Source organism: Odocoileus virginianus, chromosome 28 (assembly GCF_023699985.2).
Source record: "Odocoileus virginianus isolate 20LAN1187 ecotype Illinois chromosome 28, Ovbor_1.2, whole genome shotgun sequence".
Lineage (NCBI taxonomy): Eukaryota > Metazoa > Chordata > Mammalia > Artiodactyla > Cervidae > Odocoileus > Odocoileus virginianus.
This window is the reverse complement of record NC_069701.1, coordinates 40,650,257-40,670,292: the sequence shown is the minus strand read 5'-3', so window position 1 is coordinate 40,670,292 and position 20,036 is coordinate 40,650,257. Positions and strand designations below refer to the sequence as shown.

The following is a 20,036-nucleotide window of genomic DNA, read 5'->3' as shown; positions in this document are numbered from 1 at the left end:
CAGCCCGCCACACTTAGTTATTTCACCTTTAGCCCGTTGTGTTTCTCCACCCAGTGGTGAGGAGAGAATGGAGGGATCTGGGGGACGGAAGAGAAGTCTCAACTTATCCGTGTGGCTGCCCGGGGCCGCCTTGACCTTCCTCAGATCCCTGAAGCGTCCACAAAGCCTGCAAGGTGGGGCAACTGTCCCCCCTGGCCCCCCACCCCCCTGCAGATGGAGGCGTGGGGCACCCAGTTGAGCTGAGTGACGAACCCGACGGCTGCAGTAAGTGGCCAGACTCAGGCCTCACTGAGCACAGCAGGGATCGGGCGGTCTGCACTAGTTACTCTTAGCCAGAACAGAGCCTCATTTTCCTGATAACTCACAGCCTGTCTGTGTGACCAGTCTTGCATCTAGCTGACTGGGGTGGAGGCGGACGGATTTATGGGACGGCACCCGCGCTGGCTGTGGCCGTAGAGGCGGGAACGGGACGGACCAGCACCTGCGCCCAACCCTGTAAGCAGGGCTCACGGAGTATGGGCGGGGAGCCTGGAAGTGTGTGTGTGCGGGGTGCTGTGTTCAGCTCCGCCTGGGGAATAAGGGAGTGGCAAGGAGGGCAGGAAGGCTTCCTGGAGGAGGTGACCTTGGCACGGCTCACTTTGGGAGCTTTCGTTTGAGCTCAGCACCCCGGAAAGTGTCTCTTCCACCCTACGTGGGGACACCCTGTAGTTTGGAGAGTCAAAACCTGCAAGTTAACAGGCAAGTTGGTCCCAATTCCACAGTTATTCCAGTCCTTAGTGAGTGAAGTGAGGAACTGGTCTGCAGCCCAGGAAACGAGTCCCCAAGTGAGTCTGATCAAGCAGAGCAAAGCGGGCGCTGTGTTCAGTTCCCCAGGACGTGAGTGGCGTGCAGATGCCGGGCCGGGACCCCAGGGCGACAGGGTCCTGTCTGCGCCACCAGGACTAAAGGGATCAGTGGGGACTTCACTGTTCCAAGAAGGACAGTCGCTTCTTGCCTGCAGCCCTGATGGTGACTGCACTCCTCACCTGAGTCCAGGCCCTGGCTGGTCAGTCCCTGGAGGTCCCCGTGATCAGATTGGCTGGGCTGTGGGTCACCGGGGTTGTAGTGACACCTGAACGTGATCCTGTCTCTGCCGACTAAAGAGTGGGATGGAGCGGGGAACCCCTCACTCCGGTAAACAGCCACGGAACTGAAGACTTGGTGGCGGATGTCTCCGCCCTTTCAGCCAGGATTTACTGAACTTCCATTTTACTCCGTGGACATGAACCCCTTGAGATCATGGGGTGCTCCACGAATGTGCCCCCTAGCTCTTAAGAGCTCAAACACATCTGCTGGGTTGAGCTGTGTCCCCTAAAAGACACGAGAACATTCCAGCCCCTGGCACCTGGGAATGGGACCTTCTTTGGAAATAGGTCGAAAACATGCAGAGCATGGAGCAGTTAAGCTCTGAAAATGCCGGGAAGGCCACATCAGACGAACTCCAACGGTAAGGAACAGTCCTGGGCTCCCGGAACAAAGGGGCTGGCTCGATCCAGCAGCTTTCCTGGAGGCCTGGCCCCCTCCTGCTCTCCTGCCTGACCAAGCTTGCGCTCAGGCTCCACTCCGTGGCTGAAGCTCCCTGGGGCGCCCCCCACGAGGCAGCGGAAGGGCCGTGCCAACCCCCGGAGCCATAAGGATCAGGGTGGAGGACTCTCTTTGCCAGAAGCTCCAGAAAAATCTCTCCCCGGAATCTCGCTGGCTGTTAAATTTCACATCTACCCTGAACCTGCCACTCTTCCCAGGGGGCAGGTGTGCCGTAGGCTCTGAGCCCCTCAGCACCTATCCTGGAGCCGGGGAGGGGGTCAGTCCCCCCAGAGCCACGGAGCTGAGAATGGTGCTTCCCACTGAGCAAAGTCTGAGGGCTGGCAACAGCAAGAGCGAGGCATGGAGGCCAGGACCTGCGGGGGAGGGTAATGAGCAGGCCTTGACCGCCCTCGGGGACCAGTGCGGCCTCCTTGCTCAGCTGGACACCGCATGGGGTGACGGCGGTGGCCCTGGCGGGACAGGGACAGTTACTGAGTGAGGCCCGTGCAGCAGGTGTGTGCTCAGGGCCACATGGACCTCGAGTCATTGGTCCCCCCGTCACCCCTGGAGGCGGGCACCAAAGACAGCCCCGCTCGCTTCCCTGCTGGGCGTGTCACAGATGTTAGCATGCGTTCCTGGAGCCTCCATTCCTATAGACAGGACTGTTGCCAGCTTGCTTTCTTTCTGCTTTTTTTCAAAATTTTGGCTTTGCTGGATCTTTGTTGCCGTGTATGGGCTTCTATTAATAGCTGTGTGTTGAGGGCACAGCAGTTACAGCACACAGGTTTAGTTGCTACAAGGCATGTGGGATCTTAGCTCCCCGATCAGGGTCGGACCCATGTGTCCGGCACTGGAAGGAAGACTCTTAACCACTGGACTACCAGGGAAGTCCCACGGCAATCCCCATCTTCTGGGTAAGAAATCCAGGCCCAGAAGGAGAAGCCGCACAGCCTGGAAGCTGCAGAACTGACATCCACCTCCTGGATCTTTTCCTCTGAACGGGCTCATGTGGCAGAGGGTGTGTCTTTCAAACAAGCACTGACCACATCAGATGCCACTGCTAGCACGCCTGGCCTCCATTCTCCAGGCCCACTCACCAAGATCCTACGCTGACCACAGGGACCGCTGACTAGAAGCCTTGGATGTGGGTGGACCTGACCCTGACCCTTGGGCCTCTGGGCACATCAGGGCCCCGAGTGGATGCACTAAGCGTAGGGCGGTGGTTGTTCAGTCGCTCCGTCGTGTCTGACTCTGCGACCCCATGGACTGCAACACGCCAGCCTTCCCTATTCTTCACCACCTCCCAGAGTTTGCCCAAACTCCTGTCCATCAAGTCGGTGATGCCATCCAGCCATCTCATCCTCTGTCGTCCCCTTCTCCTCCTGCCTTCAGTCTTCCCCAGCATCAGGGTCTTCTCCAATGAGTCGGCTCTTCCCGTCAGGTGGCCAGAGTATTGGAGCTTCAGGCTCAGCAAGTTCTTCCCATGAATATTCTGGGTTGATTTCCTTTAGGAATGGCCTCGGGTGAAAATACGCAAATGAAGGCCTCGTGAATTTTCTTCCAGCACATCTTTGAAGCCCTTGTGTCCTCAGCAGGGCAGCCAGGCTGACCGACGGGGGAGGGGGCTGCGGTGCAGGCCCCAGAGACACACACCCAGCCACTGGCCTGGCCCCGTCACTTCCCCGCTGTGTGGTCCCGGCTCAGTGGCTTCACCTTTCTGGGCCTGTTTCCACACCTGCAGCAGACGTCAGCTCAGTCCCGCCCTCACCCAGACCCAGGCCGGCTGTGCCCAGGGCTCCGCGCAGCAGGTTCAGGGGGCTGCATGGAGAACACAGCCTGTGAAGCCCCGAACGCCCACTGCCTGGCCTGGTCCTTTGTGGAAAGCCTGCCAACCCTTGACCTGGAAGATGGGGTAACTGTACCTCCCAGAGCGAACGTGGGCTCCGCGGGGTCCATCCCCAGCGTGCCCCCTGCCTGTGAGCAACCCCTGGGGGCTGTTTCAAGATTTAGGGAGAGGTGATGTGTTTGACCCATAGCACGATATCTGGTCCCCGGGGCGTGACTGGTAAACTTGAGCTACTGTCCTCCCACGATGGGACCAGGAGGACCACCGCCTGGCGAGCTCCAGGATGTTGGCTGACCTTCCAGCTAGACGGGTCTTGTTCTGGAGGACTGCCCTGGGGAGGCCATCTCGGCTGCTGTTAGCTGCAGCTTGTAAGGACGAGCTGAGCTGCCCCGGCCGGCAGCAGCCCTTCGGTGAGAGCTCCCCCATGCCCCGTGCGCCCTGGGCTGGCGGCGACAATGCCCCCGGATGTGGGCCTCCAGCCCCTGTTGCCGAGCTGCCCGCCCACCGGCCGCGGCTATTGTCTCCTGGGCCCCGGTGTGGCTCGGGGCAGGGGCCGGCGGGCAGGGGGACTGTGGGAACGGATTAGAGGCCAGGGGCCGGCTTGCGTCCCCCCTGCACCAACTCCTGATCAAAGGCATTCCTGGGATGACAGAGCCCTGTGCGCTGGGAGGCCGGCCCAGTGTGCGGGACACACGCCCCACACAGGCGCCCCCCACCACCGACCCCCGGAGCTGGGACTGGGTTCACGGTGGGACAGCCGACCCCTGGCACTTGCAGGGCCCAGAGATACAGCTGCCTGGCTTCCAGGGGGACAGGCTGGGGGTGGGGTGGAGGTGGGAGCCTGGCCCCCAGCTGTGGTCACCCAGGTCCCTGACTGTGACCTCCTCTGTAACATGCCTGCCCAGGGACCACCCCCCGCCCCCGGCCTTAGCACACAGGCCGTGTCCCGGGGCTTACTGAGCCTCCTCAGCAGGGTCAGGAGCTGCCCAGCTCCAGGGGAGCCCCCAGCCCTGGATTCCTCGCAACACAGGGGGCCTGCCCCCCACACCTGGGTCCCGAAGGGCCTCTGCATCTCCACGCGCCCCACTGTATGCAGGCCAGGGGCGCGCCCCACCAGCCAGACGGCTGTCTTCCAGGGCTCACAGTCCAGAGCGGGGAAGCACCACGTGTGATGGTTCCTGGACCACCCAGAGTCGCCCGTCAGGGCTGGGTGGGGAATTCTCACAGAGGGTCTTTGGTCAGCCTGGGGGAGGGCGGGGGGAGGGGACTCCAGGCACAAAACTGGAGGTGGTCTAGTCATCTGGCGTGTCCTTCAGTCCTGAGGGCAGGAACTTCGGGGCTAGAGGGGGCTGGGGGAGATGGGGGCAAGGCCCCGGAGTTGGGCCCAGGTCCCAGGACCATGGATGGAGCCGGAAGGAGCTAGAAGCCCCAGTGAGGTCTGGCAGAGGGTGGAGGGGCTGGCCGAGGCAGGGAGACTGGCTGGGAGGCGGGGAGGCGCCAGGTGAGTGGCTGTGGGCCCAACTGAGACCAGGCTTCCGGAAGGGGGCGGCGGACTAACATTGGACAGCTTTGTCTCAGAAGCCCCTCTAAGGCCCACGTTTGTTTTCATGACAGGCACGGGGCAGCCAGACCGCCAGGGGATGGGGCCTTCACTGCCGTCCCAGGCGGGGACCCCTCTGGGCTGCAGCATACCTGAGGGGAGCCCACCCCGCTCGAAATATGGGCCCCGGAGGACCCTCAGCCCGGACCCTCTGTGTGCTGGGGGTCGCGCGTCTCATCCACACCGGGCCCCCGGCTTTGCCTCCCCCACCCTGCTCCGCACACAAGGGCCGCCTCCCCATCACACCCTCCTCCTTCCACTGTCTGACCTGTCAGCCCACAAACACATCTTCCACCTGAAACCCTAGACTCCATACAACAGCCCGCAGCCCCGGCCGCCCCGGCGTCCACCGCCCCCCACCCCCTGCGCCCACAGCTTCCTGTCGATTCTCACTGGAACTTACTGCAATCACTCTTGCCTCTAGGAAGGTGTATACTCAGTTGCGTCCGACTCTCTGTGACCCCATGGATGCAGCCAGCCAGGCTCCTCTGTCCACGGGATTCTCCAGGCAGGAAGACTGGAGTGGGTCGCCAGCTCCTTCTCCAGGGGATCTTCCCGGCCCAGGGACTGAACCTGTTGCCTCCTGAGTCCCCCGTGTTGCAGGCGGGTTCTCTACCCACAGAGCTAACAGGGAAGCCCCTGCTCCCCCCGAAACTGCCCCTCAAGATCCCCCAGGCCCTGATGGTGTCAGAGCCTCGCTTGGGCCCCTCTAGGCCTGCGGTCTGGGGGGACAGACCATCGATGTCTCTGGGCCCCAGGGCACGCCCCGGGGTGAGCCACCGCAGGGGAGCAGACTGGCCCGGCCTTCAGGCGCCCCCCGCTGCAGCTCCATCCCTCGGCCTTCAGGCGCCCCCCGCTGCAGCTCCATCCCTCGGCCTTCAGGCGCCCCCCGCTGCAGCTCCATCCCTCCGCCCCTGCAGTACTGACTGTTTCAGAGCACCCTCCTTGCCTCCATCCCCCAATCCAGCCGGCAAAGCAGCAATTCAAGCCCCTCCATCCCACCACCCCAGAAGCTACAGGCTCCATGGACTCATGGGGCCCCCCACCCTCACCCCTGCAGCCTGGTACACGGCAGGCGCTTCATAAGGGCTGCAGAGAGCTGACCTGGTGCGTAGAGGCAGACTGGCCACGTGACCCAGGCCTGCTCCTGGCTCCTGGCTCAGTGAACGCTTGTGGGGGAGAGGGTGGACAGAGGGTACCTCAGGGACCCCCAGGCTTTGAGAAGAGGCCCCAGGCCCCGCAGGGCTGGGACCAAGATTCACATAGTATGTCCACCTGGCGGTGGGAATGTGGGCAGTTCGCAGGCCTCTGAAGCCCAGGGGCAGCCTCGCAGGTGACCAGCAGGCCTCGCAGGTGGCCAGGTCTGGGCAGAGGCCACTGGACCGCAGACTGGACACTCACATCACTCCCAAGGGCTCAGGGCCCCTTGGGGCCACGATTCACCTAGAGCAAACAGCATTTTGTGCCAGAAGAGTTAAGGAATGCCAACTTTACTTGACTATCTGCAAATAACTGGAGGGAGCGAACTGGCCAGACGTGGGCTGATCCACGGGGGACAGTACGGTCACATGACTGGGCCCCCAGCTGCTGTCTGAAGCGGTGAGGGCCGCTTGTAGGCACATCCCCCATCTCCGGGGACCCACGTGGCCCGCCCCCCACCGCAGACCTCTGGTCTGGATTCCCTCCTGTTTCTCGCCAGGGGACCGCTGACACGTCGAGGCATTCTTGGCTGTCACGACTGGACGTCCTATCACCTAGCGGGTGGAGGCCAGGGAGGTGGGCAGACACCCCGCAACACCCCACGGCGCCCGGGGCGGCCCCCACCACAAGAGGACCCGGCCCCAGTGTCCGCAGTGACCCACCTGCCACCCCGCCCCAGGAAACAGACAAGCAGGCGCCGCGCTGGGATTTTACCAATTTTATTTCTAGACTTTTCACGTTTGTCTTGTTTCCTGCTGGAAACGTGCCGGTTACATGTCTGTGCTGGGAAACACCGTGGTGTGCGACCATAAACACACACAGACCCCCAAGCGCCCGCCCGCCCGGACCCCCCCGCCCCCGCCCACTTGCCAGTCCCAGGACAGACTGCCTGTGCCCCCAGACCTGCCCCCGCCTTTGGCCTCAGAGCACACACGTTCCCCCACCCCCCGCCACCGGCAGACTGTCCTGCTCGGACCCCGTTTGGTTCAGACAGAGGTGCCGCAGCCAGGAGGGTTGAGGTAAGCGCAAGCGGGTCGGCTGCAGGTGGGCGGGGGGGCTGCACCAGCCAGGGGCCTGGGGGTTGCCGCTGCCCCGCCTGGGGCCGCGGTGGACGGTGCAAGTCCTTTTGGTTCGGCAGCGTGCTTGGCGGCTCTCGGGCATACAGCCCCGTTAGCTGGCTTATCGTTGAGATCTGAAGTCTCTTTAAATGAGCAATTATTATTATTTTTTTTTTGCTATAATGACCAGAACCACAAACAGAACACTAATATAACACACACAACACACCCCAAACCGAAGCACGGTCCGGGGGCGATTGCAATCATGCCAAATGACCAAGTCCTACAGCACAGCACCACGTGGCACATGAAGACACACTTGTTACAACAACAGCAACAATAATAATGCAGTTTTCATAGCTATACGCAAAGAACGATACAGCCGTAAAAAACCTACTGGATGGCCAATCTCAGGTGGAGAGTCCAGCATTACAGGCGCAGGGCAGAGGAAACGGACGCGGCCTGTCTCCAGAGACGCCCAGGGGTCCTCGTGAACGTGGCCGGGGGTCGGGGATCCCCACCGGGCCCCTTTTTTTGGGTTCTCGTCCACGTGTCTGTCTGCCGAAGCAGGAGGCCGTGGGTCAGACAGAGCCTGACCGCCTGGTCTGCAAATGGCTAAGTGAAGCTTGAGGTATTGTGAAACAGGAACCTTTTTGGAATAGAGCAGTAATCACATTAAGTCAAAATTGATCACATAAAAAAAAAAACCTACAAAAAAAAGGCATCCGTAATACATTTTTTTTTCTATGAGAAAATTCAAACTAGAACATGGCTAGTATATGACATGGTAAAACAAACAAAAAAAAAAGTCTGATACTCCAATAGCAGCAAAACAATGTGAAAGATAAAGAGAAGCAATGTGAATGTTTCCAAACTGTTCTGGGAAGTCATCGGTAGCAGCGAATAAAGAAAACGGAGCCGCAGCCTGTCCCTCGCGTGGTCCCCGCCCACCTCCCCTCTGCACACGTCCACCCTCACCTCCTCGCTCCCTTCAAACACTCCCTACAGAATAATTAAAAAAGGTACATAGCCAAGATGTGCAAATTACCTATCTGTTGCTAAGTTTCTTTTATGAAAGGAGGGGTCGGAGATCGTATTAGAACTGAACTTGTTTCCAAACATCCTACTTGTCCTTGAAACTGATGCCTCTCCAATTGGATCACTCTGGGAAACGCCAAACAGGCCAGATCAGCTAAATTCACGTCTTTGTGTTTTTCTCTCGGGACTTTCTTCCCCCCTTTCCTACAAAAGGATCTAACTTTAATAAACTGTCCTACACTTGCAACATCTAAGGCAGAAAAGTGTGTACGTGTGTGTGTGTGTGTGTGTAAATCAAGGGGAGATTGCATTACTTTATAAATCATACTGGCCTTACGAACACCCTCTGCAATAAATATTCTTTTTTAGCCTTAACTATAAATTATATATTTTAGTGTTTAAAAACCTTCCGTTGCAAAACATCTAAAGTTAACTCTGAAACTGCTGGTTCTCTAGGTAAACCTTTAAGGCCTCTACTTTCAAACACCAGTTGGCACTGAAGGATTCCTAAACTTCAGCTTCTCTACAGAAAAGGAAAGGAATACACCATCCTGGCAACGTGAAGAATGAATGCACACTTTCTTCTCCTCGACCAGAACCTAGCCCTCCACAGTATCACCACCCCCTCCCGCTAACACCACAGTGTCAAGCACCTGCCTTTGCGTCCTGCCTGCACCCTAGTACTGGAATATCCCCAAACCATTCCATTAGGAAACTGTTCCCCGCCCTCCACACACCACAGAAGCAGAGATGTCACCTAGAGACTCAAAGTGCTTTGAAATGGAATGGTTTTGGAATATCGAGAAAGAAAAAAAAACACAACAAAACAGAACAGCTGTAGATTTCACCTGGATATAAGCAGGCTGCAGGTCTGTTGAGTGAGAAAAAAAAAAACCAGCATCTCATAAACAGGTTAACTACAAAAATATGAAGATTATAAAAATAGAATATATTAGGTCACTATTGCAGTTTCTCTTTCTGATAGTGGACGCGAGGAGCTGGCGGCGGCCTTCCATCACCGTGATGCAAGCCGGCGCCTGACAAACTCCTCTGATGGTCAGTCCACAGGGAGAAAGAGGATTAGCCTTTCCAAGATGCCGAGCTCTAATGCTACCCTAGCTGAGAGGTTATATTACATCAACCATTGACAAGGTGAAGGTTACACGCCTACCTACAAAATAAAATAAACACATGACTTATAAAGTGACTACATGCGTAAGCAAGATACAGGATGCCTAGAACTGCTTTAAAGCCGTGTCCTTAAGAAAAGCACACGAGTATGCTCCCCTACCTAAAATCCTCTTCTACTTTAAAAATGGGATGTGGACTTTTTTCTATTACTTTTTTTTTAAGAAACATTTTTAAGCTTTTTTTTGTTTGTTTTAAACACATAAAGAATCAAATCTAATCCTCTCCCGCAGACTCGCTCCTTGTGTTAATGTCTATTCTTACAACACGGAGACACAAACACATGAATATCAAAGCTAGCTGATTACGGGGCATAAAATCCTGTTTTTGTAGCACAACCCTCTCCCCTCTCTCCAGCTCAGGGTTATGTAAATACTATTTTTTTTTCCTCTCCTTTTTCGTTTTTTTTTTTTTTAAAGACAGCTTTTCGGGTACTTTTTTTTCTTTTGCTTAAGTCAGAGACGGAAGGGAGAAAGAGCGAAGGAAAACGCCAGGACGGTGAGGAGGGGCCAGGCCGGGCGGCTCTGCCCTGCCCTCGCCGCGGCGCTCAGATGTTCACGTCGCGCACATCGGTGGGCGTGCAGGCCAGGTCCACCTCCTCCTCCGCCTCCTCCTCCTCGGCGGCCTTGGGGTCCAAGTTCTGCTGCTGGGCCTGGCGCAGGCTGGACTCCAGGAGGGCTTCGATCTGCTCCTGGCAGGCGCGGAGGCAGTCCTGGGAGAGGGGGGTGGGCACGGGGCTCTCAGAAGGGTCTCCACTAACCTCAAATGCTGAGGACGCTGCCCCGACCCCAGGATCCACAGTGCCGACCCTCTCTGGCCACCAGCTGCCCCCTGCCCTGGCCTGAGGAGCCCAGAGATCACCCAGGTGGTGGCGAGCCCGCTCAGGACCCAGGGGCTCCGGTGGACACAGGTGACCCTGCCCACCTGCCTGGCCTGCCTGGAGCCCCCACAGAGCCCAGACCTCAGGTTCCCACTGGCCCCACTTCGGCCCCCTCAGCACATTCGGCACCATCATCTGAGCCTGGACCGGAGGCCCTCTGAGCCCCCGCTTCTTGGACTTAACCTCTGTTGTGTCAGCCCTGGAGGTGAACCCAGCCTCACATGATGAATGGCTGTCAAAAGTGTTAGGCCGTGCATGACCCAGGAGGAACGCTGGGCGGCCCTGGGGGACCTGGGTCCTTTACCGCCATCCTCTCCTGCTTGGACCTGCATCCCTGGAGATGCTCCGGCCGAGCACGGCTCCTGCCCGCCACAGACCTCCTCCTGCAGTGACCACCCCACGCGTTCAAGGGGCAGGAGGAGCCGCCCGGGGCAGATCTCCCCGCAGCTCGAAGGCACCACTGGCAGTCCCTGGCCACGGCTCCAGGGCTGAACAGAGAGGCCTCACGGGGCTTCTCTCCTAGAACCAGGAGAAGGCCTCAGGGCAGCCTAGAACCCAGACCCAAGACGTTCCCACAAAAGTGAGGCTCGGCATGGGAAGGCACCCCCAGCATCCACCTAGGTGGGGCTGGAAGCGGTGAACACTGCCCCAGAGAAGAGAAGCTGGACCAGGAGGGCTTGAGTGAACCCCTGGGGACCTCCCACAGATACAGGCATTATGGGCTGGGGAGGCTTTCCGAGACACCTTTTCAATATTCATCACGGCAAAGGAAAAAGGCATGTATGTGCACATGGCCCCATTTTACAGAGGTGGAAACTGGGCAGGGGACCCAAGACTGCCGACACCCCCCTCAGACTCCCATCCAGACACCCACCTCTGCCTCCGGAAAGCCCTCCCACTTCCCCACCATAGCAGGAAGCCCCCCTCTCCCCTCCCGGAGATAGCTCACTTGCCCCTGTAATTCGGGGGGCCGTGCAGTGGAGCTAGATAAGAGGGGTACAGGAAGGGCCCCCCTCAGCCTCACAGCCTCATCCCGTGGAAGGCAGACGGGGCCACGCCTCCACCACCGAGAACTTTCTGGGTCTGAAGCTCAGTGCCGTTTGTCACCCGGTAACCAGACTAACGACTCCCCCACCGCCCCGTCCTTCAGCCGGGAAGCCTTTGTCTCAGGTCTAATTACAACAATCTCTATTCAACTCAGGGGTCACGCAGCCGTTTCTTACAACTGTCTGGGGACAGCACCGTCCGTGGCGTTTCTAGCCGAGGCTGACCCCTGGCAGTGAGGCCAAGATGCCCGCTCCCTCTCCATGGGGCTCCCTCTCCGAGATGCCCATGCCTCCAGACAGGAAAGCTTCCTCCTCTGGGGGTCACGCAGGCTGCAGCCAAGCGCTGCTGGCAGAGGTCAGGCGAGCGTCCACCCCACACCCCGCTCTCCTCTGCCTCCCGCCTGCTCGAGAGGGGACCACCAGCAGCCCGAGCCGGACCTGGGCCAGGGTCAAGGCGGTCACTGGCTCCCCCACGGGACCCTGCAGGGCCGGTGTGACTCCCCCCGAACCAAACCTTGCTGGTCTAATTTGGTAAATACCCCCGACCCTTGTAATTGTCACTTTAATTGTTTAGGAAAAGAATGGGGGATAAGACAATGGCACCTTTAAGGAGAAAGAGACAATGGACTCTGGCTTTCACAGAAGCAGCCTCTCAAAAGGGGCCATAAAAACAAGTTGTCTGGAGCAGGCTCACCACGGAGGAGACCTCACAGGAGCCCTTGTAAAGCGTCCATTTATCGGGCATCCACATTGTCCCCCGGACAAAGCTTGAACGGTCCCCACCCCACACGGCATTAGGGCACGGACCGTTGACCCCGCCTGCCTGTGGCCCCTCTTCTTGGATGGCTCCCCCACCCGGGAGGGGTTTAGGCTCCGGGGGCCCCCCGGGGACCACCCTCCTACCCACTGACAAGTTCCGGAGTCTTTTCTCCCCAAAGGAGCCCCGCCTCCCCAACCCCGGGAAAGGGCGTGGCATGCCCGCAGGCACTCTGCCAGGACTGCAGCCTGGCCCCGGCCGGACGCAGACAGCAGCCGGTCCGTCCATCCTTCACGCGGCCCCTGCTCCCCAGGCCCTTGACGACCTCTAGCACCCAGAGCTGGGCAGGCCCCTTGCCCACGCGGGAGCGGGTCACTCACCGGGTCACATCTGATCACCTTGGAGAGGAACCGTGTCAGGCGGTGATAGGAGAGGAAGCCGTTGGCGCCTCCCAGGTGCAGGCCCTGCACCGCGGCCACCACGCTCCCGGCGGCCACCATGGAGGGCGGGTTGGAAATGAACTTCACGTCTGTGGCAGGGGGAGACAGTACCAAAGGGGTTGAGTGGGGATGCCCCCGGACCCTGTGATCAGCACCCCCCGCCCCGGCCTGTCCTGCAGATTTCAAAGGGATGGTCAGGAAGTAGGCGAGGCTCCCCATGCCTCAGCCTTGATCATCACTCTGGGCGGCAGAGAGAGAAGTCAGCTCAGGCTCCCTAACATGGCCCGCGATGCTCATTTACAGACACCAGAAAAGCAGACCAGGAAAACCGCTGGCGGAGGCCTCTTGGCACGTAAGCCCATGAATGGGTCGTTTATTCACACAAGCATATAGAAGAAGAGTCGTAAGAAGGTGGGGCACACCCAGGAGGAGGGTGGCGTCTCTACAACGCTCACCCCAAGCACCGGGGCGGCCATCCTCCACGCGGGGAGACTTGCCCAGATGCTCACTCCATCTACCCGCCCCCAGGGACTTGGGAGGGGTGCAGCGTGACTTCATGACTGCATCCGCCTGTCCTCAGCAGCTCTCCGCACGCTGCTGGGCAAGTGTCCACCCCAGGCGGTGGGGTGGTGGTGGGGAGACTGGCTCCCTTGGTGGCGCCTGGTCAGTCACCTGTCGGCCACTCCCTGCTGTGCTGACACCTGGCTTCCCTTCAGGGGGAACAGTGTGGTGGGAGGCGGAAAAGCCACAGGGCCTGCAGGCTACCCCTTTGTCGTTTTCAGTGAGGAATGACTGGCGGGAGGCCGCTGATTTCAGCATCTGCACAAGGCGGGGCCTCTTGGCCTGGAGTTGGGCCCTTAGGAGGTCAGTCCCCGCCGCCTCACCCTGCCCCACTGAGCTGAGTGGGAGGGGACAGGGCACAAAGGCAGTGGGACCCCCGGGGGGCACTCCCCCGCCCTGCAGCCTGGCTTGAGACTTCATTGTAAGAGCAAACATCCGGGTCTTCTTCTAGGGAGCAGGAGCCCACAGAAGGGCTGGGAGGGGAAAAGACAGCCAGCCCTGAAGGGGAGACAAAGTTGGGGCTAGGCGCTCTAACCACTTAAAAAAGAAACGCCCCTGCGAGTTGTGCACCCCCCCCCCCAAAACAGGAGCAGGTCCACCCAGCCTGAGAGCATTTCATCAGGGCCCATCAGAATCTCAGACGTCGCTGTGGCCGGAGCACAGCTTCTGACTGGCCGCGCCTGGAAAGCCCCGTCCAGCAGGGAAGGGATGACACGTGTGCGCACGTCTGCAGGCACCCTGGGGGCCTTATCTGCTTAGATGAGGGTGCACAGATTTCAACCCGGAGGTTCCAACAGCTGTTCCTATTTGCTGCCCAGCCCACGGGGTCGTGAAGTCAGACGCGACTGAGCGGCCGCGACTCCAGTGGGCCACAGCCGGGGTGGGCGTCGGCACCGACCCCACTCGGGCCTGTTCTCTCAGCCTGGTGCCGTGCCGACCTCAAGGAGGCGCTGCTCACAAGAAACGCTCCACTGCGTACACACGTGGGCCAGGCGGCACTGCTGGTAAAGAATCTGCCTGTCAGAGCAGGTGATACGAGACCCAGGTTCAACCCCTGGGTCGGGAAGATTCCCCTGGAGAAGGAAACGGCAACCCACTCCAGTATTCTCGCCTGGAGACGCCCACAGACAGAGCAGCCCGGTGGGCTATGGTCCACGGGGTCGCGAAGAGTCGGACACGACTGAGCAACTTGACCGCACAGTGCGCACACGTGGACACACATCAGAAGCAGAGCGAACCCCACCCGGCGTGTGGGTGACGTGCCCCCACCCCTGGGCACCTAGTCAGGAACCTAGGTCTGCCAGACGCCCGCCCCCCTCCCCAGCACCTTTTAAAGGGACTCCTGCCATGTGGAGAGCAAAGCAACTCCTGGGACACGTACTCATGCCTCCACTTCACAAAACCAGTTTGAGGCTGTAACATGCCCTTCTCATCTTAAGAGACCCCCCCTCACCCCCCGCCTTGTGACTAAAGCACACAGCTGCGCCACGTAAGTTCAACAGCTCAGGACCCGGCTGGGGGGTGCTGCTCCCCGGGCCCCTCCCCCCGATGCTGCTGCAGATGAAATGCTGAGTCACCCTGGGCCATCCCCCCACCTTCGCCCCAGGTGTGCCCAGGTATCTATGACTCCAGGCCAGGGGCGCTGGCTGGGCCGGTTCTCAGACAGCTGCCAGAGCGCGGGCACCGCACACAGGCATGGCCTCTGTGCCCAGCTTCTGCGCTGTCTGCACCCCACCCAGGTCACACACCCCGCTTCCCAGGGTCCCGGGAGCTGGGGGGAGGGGCTCCGGGCTGTCCCAGCTATCCTTGGGGGAGTGCGTGCAAGAACCGTTCCTTGCATTATCTGCGGGAAACTTGGTCATTTCTCTGAACCGCTTTCAGCTCCATAAAAGGCTGCCTGCAAATCTCTGGAGGCTTCTCTTCTCAGAGGCGTCCCAGCCAGAGAATGCCTCCCTGCCCGGCTGGGCTGGTCCCTGGAGGCCGGGGAGACACGCGTGAGAGCCCCCCCTTCCACACGGTCCCTGCCCAAGGGCGGGTGCTGCGGGGCAGGAAAGCCAAGGGAGGGGGCACCCTCCCCCCTCAGATTCATCCAAGCTGAGATGTTTTGGGCCTCTCATCTGCCCCCACCCCACAGCTCACTTGGCAGGACTTCTGAGGTGTCCTTCTTAGAGGACTTCACGCCTTGAGCAGGCAGAAGAAGGGGGCAGCAGAATCTCTCCACTTCCCCTAACCTGGAAACCTCAGCCACCACTAGAGCCCCTGGACACGGACAGGGTGACATCACATGGCGCGCGGGGGACCCCACCCCTTCTGGGGAGGGGGTGAAAGATGTCAACCCCTCTTTGGTGCAGCATGGTCCTCAGGTTGCTCAGAGGGAGCCCCAAACAGGTCTGACTGCTGAGGCCTGGTGAGGGGGAGAGACAGCCTGCAGAAGAGCTGGGCAGGATGGGGCATGGGTGCCTGGTCAGGGTCCCCAGGGGTCCTGGGCCCAGATCATGGGATCCGAGGGAGGAAGGGGTCACAGGGCTCATGGAGCAGGGCTGGGAGAAGCAGGAGGCAGCACGTGTGTCTCCCTGGGTTCTGAGTGACTGGCCGCCTGGGGGCTGGGAAGAGGGCCCTGCCAGGGAGGGTCCCCCAGGGACGGTCCAGAGGGTGCCAGGGGAGTGGGGTGGGGGGAGGGCTCCTGCTGCCAACCGCAGCGGCCTGAGCCCAGGCGCTCTGAAGCCGCTCCCAGGGAGAGCAAGGAGCGGGAGCCGGCCTGCGGTGCCCCTGGCGGGGCCTCAGGCAGCCAAGCGCCTCTGCTGGCCGCCCCCGCGCAAGGGCCGCGGCCGGCGGCCCAGAGCACGTGGTCCAGGCACTGCCGGCCGGCGCTCCCCACCCCTGGAGGCGCCCCTGGCAAGGGGCCCAGTCCGGGAGAGGCCAGGAGGGGGCCCCCGCAGCTCAGGCTCCTTGAGGACATAGGAAGAACGGGTTGGGGGGGGCATGGTGGGGGGGTGGAGGCAGGCTGGACAGCCGAGGTAGACCTCTTTCCGCATGGAGTGACCCCTGCCGCCGTGGGGAGCAGAAGCTACAGCAGCTGGCCACAGGCAGACTGGCCACCCGCCCCTGCGGCCACAGGCACTGGGTGGTAACAGACCAGCCTCTGCTCTCCCCGCCCAGGAGGCGACGCCCCCTCCCTGGAGTCCTTAAAAGCAGCCCAGCCCTCTCTGCTCCCCAGAACAGGGGACAGAGGAGTGCTTCCAAGAGCGGGAGGGGCGCGGGGACCATCTCCTCCAACGGGGAAACTGAGGCGGGGGCCACGCAGCTCCTCCTGGGCACAGCGGCGGGGGCCAGCACCCTACCTGTGGCACAGAGGGCAACGAAGGTCTGCGCGTGTTTGCGGATGATCTGCTTGTTCTCCTCGGCCACCGGCATTTTGGAGAGGAAGTGTTCAATGAAATCGTGCGGGGTCATGGCTGCCAGATTCCACTTGAGTTTGTTCACCAGGACCAGCTCCATGTGCTGTGGACCCGGGGGAAAACGTGCGTCAAGAGGCGCAGGAGCGGACCATAGTGGAGCAGGGGGCGAGGAGAGGGGACGGGGGTCGCTGGAGGGTCCGGGAAGTGAGGGGGACAGCGGGCGCCCCCACATTATGAGCAGGGACGGTGTTGCTCGCCAAGGGTCCTGCCCTAAATGCAGCCCACCCTGGGCCAGCGGAGACCAGAAGCCCGCCCACACCTGGAACGCGGGGCCGGGTCAACCGCGCGGGCGCCGCCCCGCCGCCGCCGCTGGAGGGCGCGCGCCCCCAACTTTTCGCAGCGCTGGGGGCGCAGAGGCGGTGGGAGTCAGAGAAGCGAGGGGGGCGGCGGCGCGGCTGCGGGGCGATGCGGGTCCCCACCGCTTTTCAAGCGGGGCCCCACCCATGCGGCCGCCTTCCTTGGGGGCCGAGGGTCTCTCAGCGGCCCGCCGGGGATCCCCACGCCTCCCCCACCCCAGGGTCCCGCGGCTAACGGGGCGTCCGCGACCCGTGGCGGGGGTCCCCGGGTTACCAGCAGCTCGTCGGGCCGGATGGAGTTGTCAGTGTAGATGCACAGCTTCTCGGCCGTCAGGGGGATGGTCTCCTTCATCTTTGAGGCCACGAACATGCAGGTGGCCCCCAGCAGCTGCAGGCGGCTCTTTTTCACGGGCTCCAGCGACAGGAAGCGGTCCAGGTAGTTCATGGCCAGCGGGAAGACCTCCTCCTCGCACTTCTGCTCCTCGCAGACCTGCGGGGGACACCGGGGGCCGTGACCGCCGCCACCGCAGGGAGCGCCCGGCCCCCTCTGCAGAGACCTCGCGCCCCCCCGACCCGACTCGCGCCAGGGCGGCTGGACTGCGGGGTCCCCGAGCGCGCGGAGGGTCGGGGCAGGGGGGCGGCAGAAGCCGCCCGCTGCCGCGCCCCCCTTCCCCGGGAGTCCCCAATACCCACCCACCCCGAAACTGAAAGGGAAAGTCCCAGCTAGGCTGGCACAGTGGGGGCGGGAGCGGGCACGGCTGGGCGGCGTGTGCCGCTCGCGGGCTGTAGGCCCCGGGGACCCCGGCCCTCGTGGGTGCTTCGGGAGCTGCCAGACCTGGGGTCGGCACCAAATGGGGCGCAGGGCCGCGGGGAGGGCCGCGGGGCTGGGCGCCGCGCTCGCAGCGCCTGCGAGACACAAAGGTGGCGTCCCAGGCCGCCGCGCCGCATTTCCCCAGACGTCATCTTTTCAAAAAATATTTAAAAATATAAAAAAATTTAGTGGGTACATAAAAAACCCCTGAAAATGACCCTCAGACTGTCCTTTACCCAGGCCGGGAGTCAGGAGCTGGTTGCGGGCTTAGGGGGGAGCCCCAGGAATTCAAACTCGGGGGGCCCCCCTTCCCCCTGGGCGCGGGCGCCGTTTCCCTCTCGCAAGGGCACCACGCCGCACTTTCAAAAATTATTTTAAAATACTTGCGGTGACCCGGGGAGCTCCCTGAAGGCCCGAAAACGTGCCCCTGGCCCCCAGCTCGCTCCAGACAGGTCCCCCAAGCTGAGACCCCAGCAAATGAGGGTCCATTCCCAGCGTCTTGGGGGCCACGCGACCTTGCAGCCCGGCGTGCTCTCCGGCCCAAGCTGGCCTTGCGGGACGCCCCGGGACCCATTGCTTGAACAAAGGCGCCCCTTTCCCGAGAGGGGTCCCCCCACAACTACCCGAGCTCTGTCCCCGCGCCCCTCCCGCTGGTTCCCTGTGGCGGCGCGGCCCCTCGCGGCGGCCCCAAGCGCCTGGCCGGCCGCTCCCCGCCCCCACCCTGCCCCCAATTATTAATAAACACTTTGCTTTGCAATAAAAGAACAAAGATGGCGCATAATACTGGCACGAGCGGCCCTTGCATACGTGTCCATGGATATTAATTTAAAAATCAAATCTTTGCCCCCTCCCCCTGGAGCTGGCGGCTCAGCAGCCGCGCGGCCACAAGAGGAGGCTCAGCGGGGCTGCGCGGTGGCGTTGCCGGCGGGGGCCACAAAGGACGCCCAGCCTGCGGGCCCGCACCCTGAAGCCACCTGGGGTGCCCGGGCAGTGGCTTTCCCCCAGGGTACCCCTCCTCGACCGCCGCCGCCTCCCTCCCCCTGCCACGAAAGGAATTATCTAACGACCCCACCCCCACCCCCTCCTTATTAAAAAAAATACCCTGAATATCTATATATTTTGGAACTACGATTCCTAGCAACACTCTGGCAAACTTCAAAGTTCGGGTGGGAGAGAAGGGAGGGAGATGAGTGGCAAAGAAAAGTGGGTTTGCGCAACAAGTCGCAGGGAAGTGCTAAGAGAGCCGCCCGGAGCCCCGCACCTCTAGCATCCAGGTGGCCACGATCTTGCGCATGGACGGCAGGATCTCCTTCTGCACACACTTGAAGTAGGACACCGAGGGCGCGCAGGTCTCCTCCGCCTTGAGCATGGCCCGCAGCACCCGGTCGTTGAGGAGGTTGGCATCGGGGTACGCCCGGCGGATGGTCTCCATCTCGCAGCACAGGAGCTGGTGTGCCATGGCTGGGGGCTCGGCTAGGTGGCCTGGGGGCGGCGGTGGGTCCGGGGCTGGGTCGGCGCTCGGCTCGGGCTCCTGCTGCCCCGCGCTCCCTCGAGCTCGTCTGCCCCTCGCCGGAGCGCGCGGACGCTGCTGCTCGCTGCTACTGCGCCGACAGCCCTCTGGAGGCTCTAGGACTTTGCAACTTCCAACAAAACTCCCCTGTAGTCCGTGTGACGTTACTGTTGTTAAGCAGAGATCAAAGCCGGGCAGAGAATGGGAGCGGGAAGGAGGGGGGCCGGGCGCAGGGGGAGGGGGCGCGGGCGCCGAGCGCCGGGGAGCGGCGAGGGGCAGAGCCCAAAAGCCATCCCGGAGGCGCCGCGCCTGCACCGCGCGGTGTTGCCCCCGAAGCCGGGTTTTCATAGAAATGCAAACCGTCCTAAGGCTGCCTTTATCCCCGCCGGGGAAGAGGGGTGCAGGAGCGGGGGTTGGGGGGGGGTCTGTCCTCCCCGAGTGGGTCCCGCAGGATTTGGGGGGTTGGGTGAAGGTGGCTCTGCAGAGGGGGCCAACTAGGAGGGCGGGCAGGCCACACGCAGCTGGGGGAGACCGCGTGGAGGGGGGACGCTGGGGTTCGGTGACACTCTGAGCCGGGAGAATGGGCGCATTTCCGAGAACGCCACGAGGGCACCCACGGGCGGAGGCAGCCAAGGAATCTTAGCGTCTACATCTTCTTTCATTTTCATTAACACGTGTAAATTTCAGGAACCATTTACCATTCAGGGACTCAGGGAAGAGCCGACAACGCCGGTGGAGGTTTCATTCCCGCACCGAGGGGGGTCTGTGCAAATGCCGGAGGGGT

The 20,036-nt window shown here is 61.3% G+C and overlaps 1 protein-coding gene across 1 annotated transcript; it reads right to left on the bottom strand.

The window, feature by feature from the left end:
• Window positions 1–6,912: 6,912 nt before the first annotated feature.
• CCND1 (cyclin D1) lies at window positions 6,913–19,369 on the bottom strand. Its single transcript, XM_020900357.2, has 5 exons — window positions 19,004–19,369; window positions 17,206–17,421; window positions 16,519–16,678; window positions 12,557–12,705; window positions 6,913–10,205 (listed from the first exon to the last, which is right to left on the bottom strand). Exons 1-5 carry the CDS (start codon window positions 19,199–19,201, stop codon window positions 10,041–10,043), a joined length of 888 nt encoding a protein of 295 aa, XP_020756016.1. The 5' UTR covers window positions 19,202–19,369; the 3' UTR covers window positions 6,913–10,040.
• Window positions 19,370–20,036: the final 667 nt, after the last annotated feature.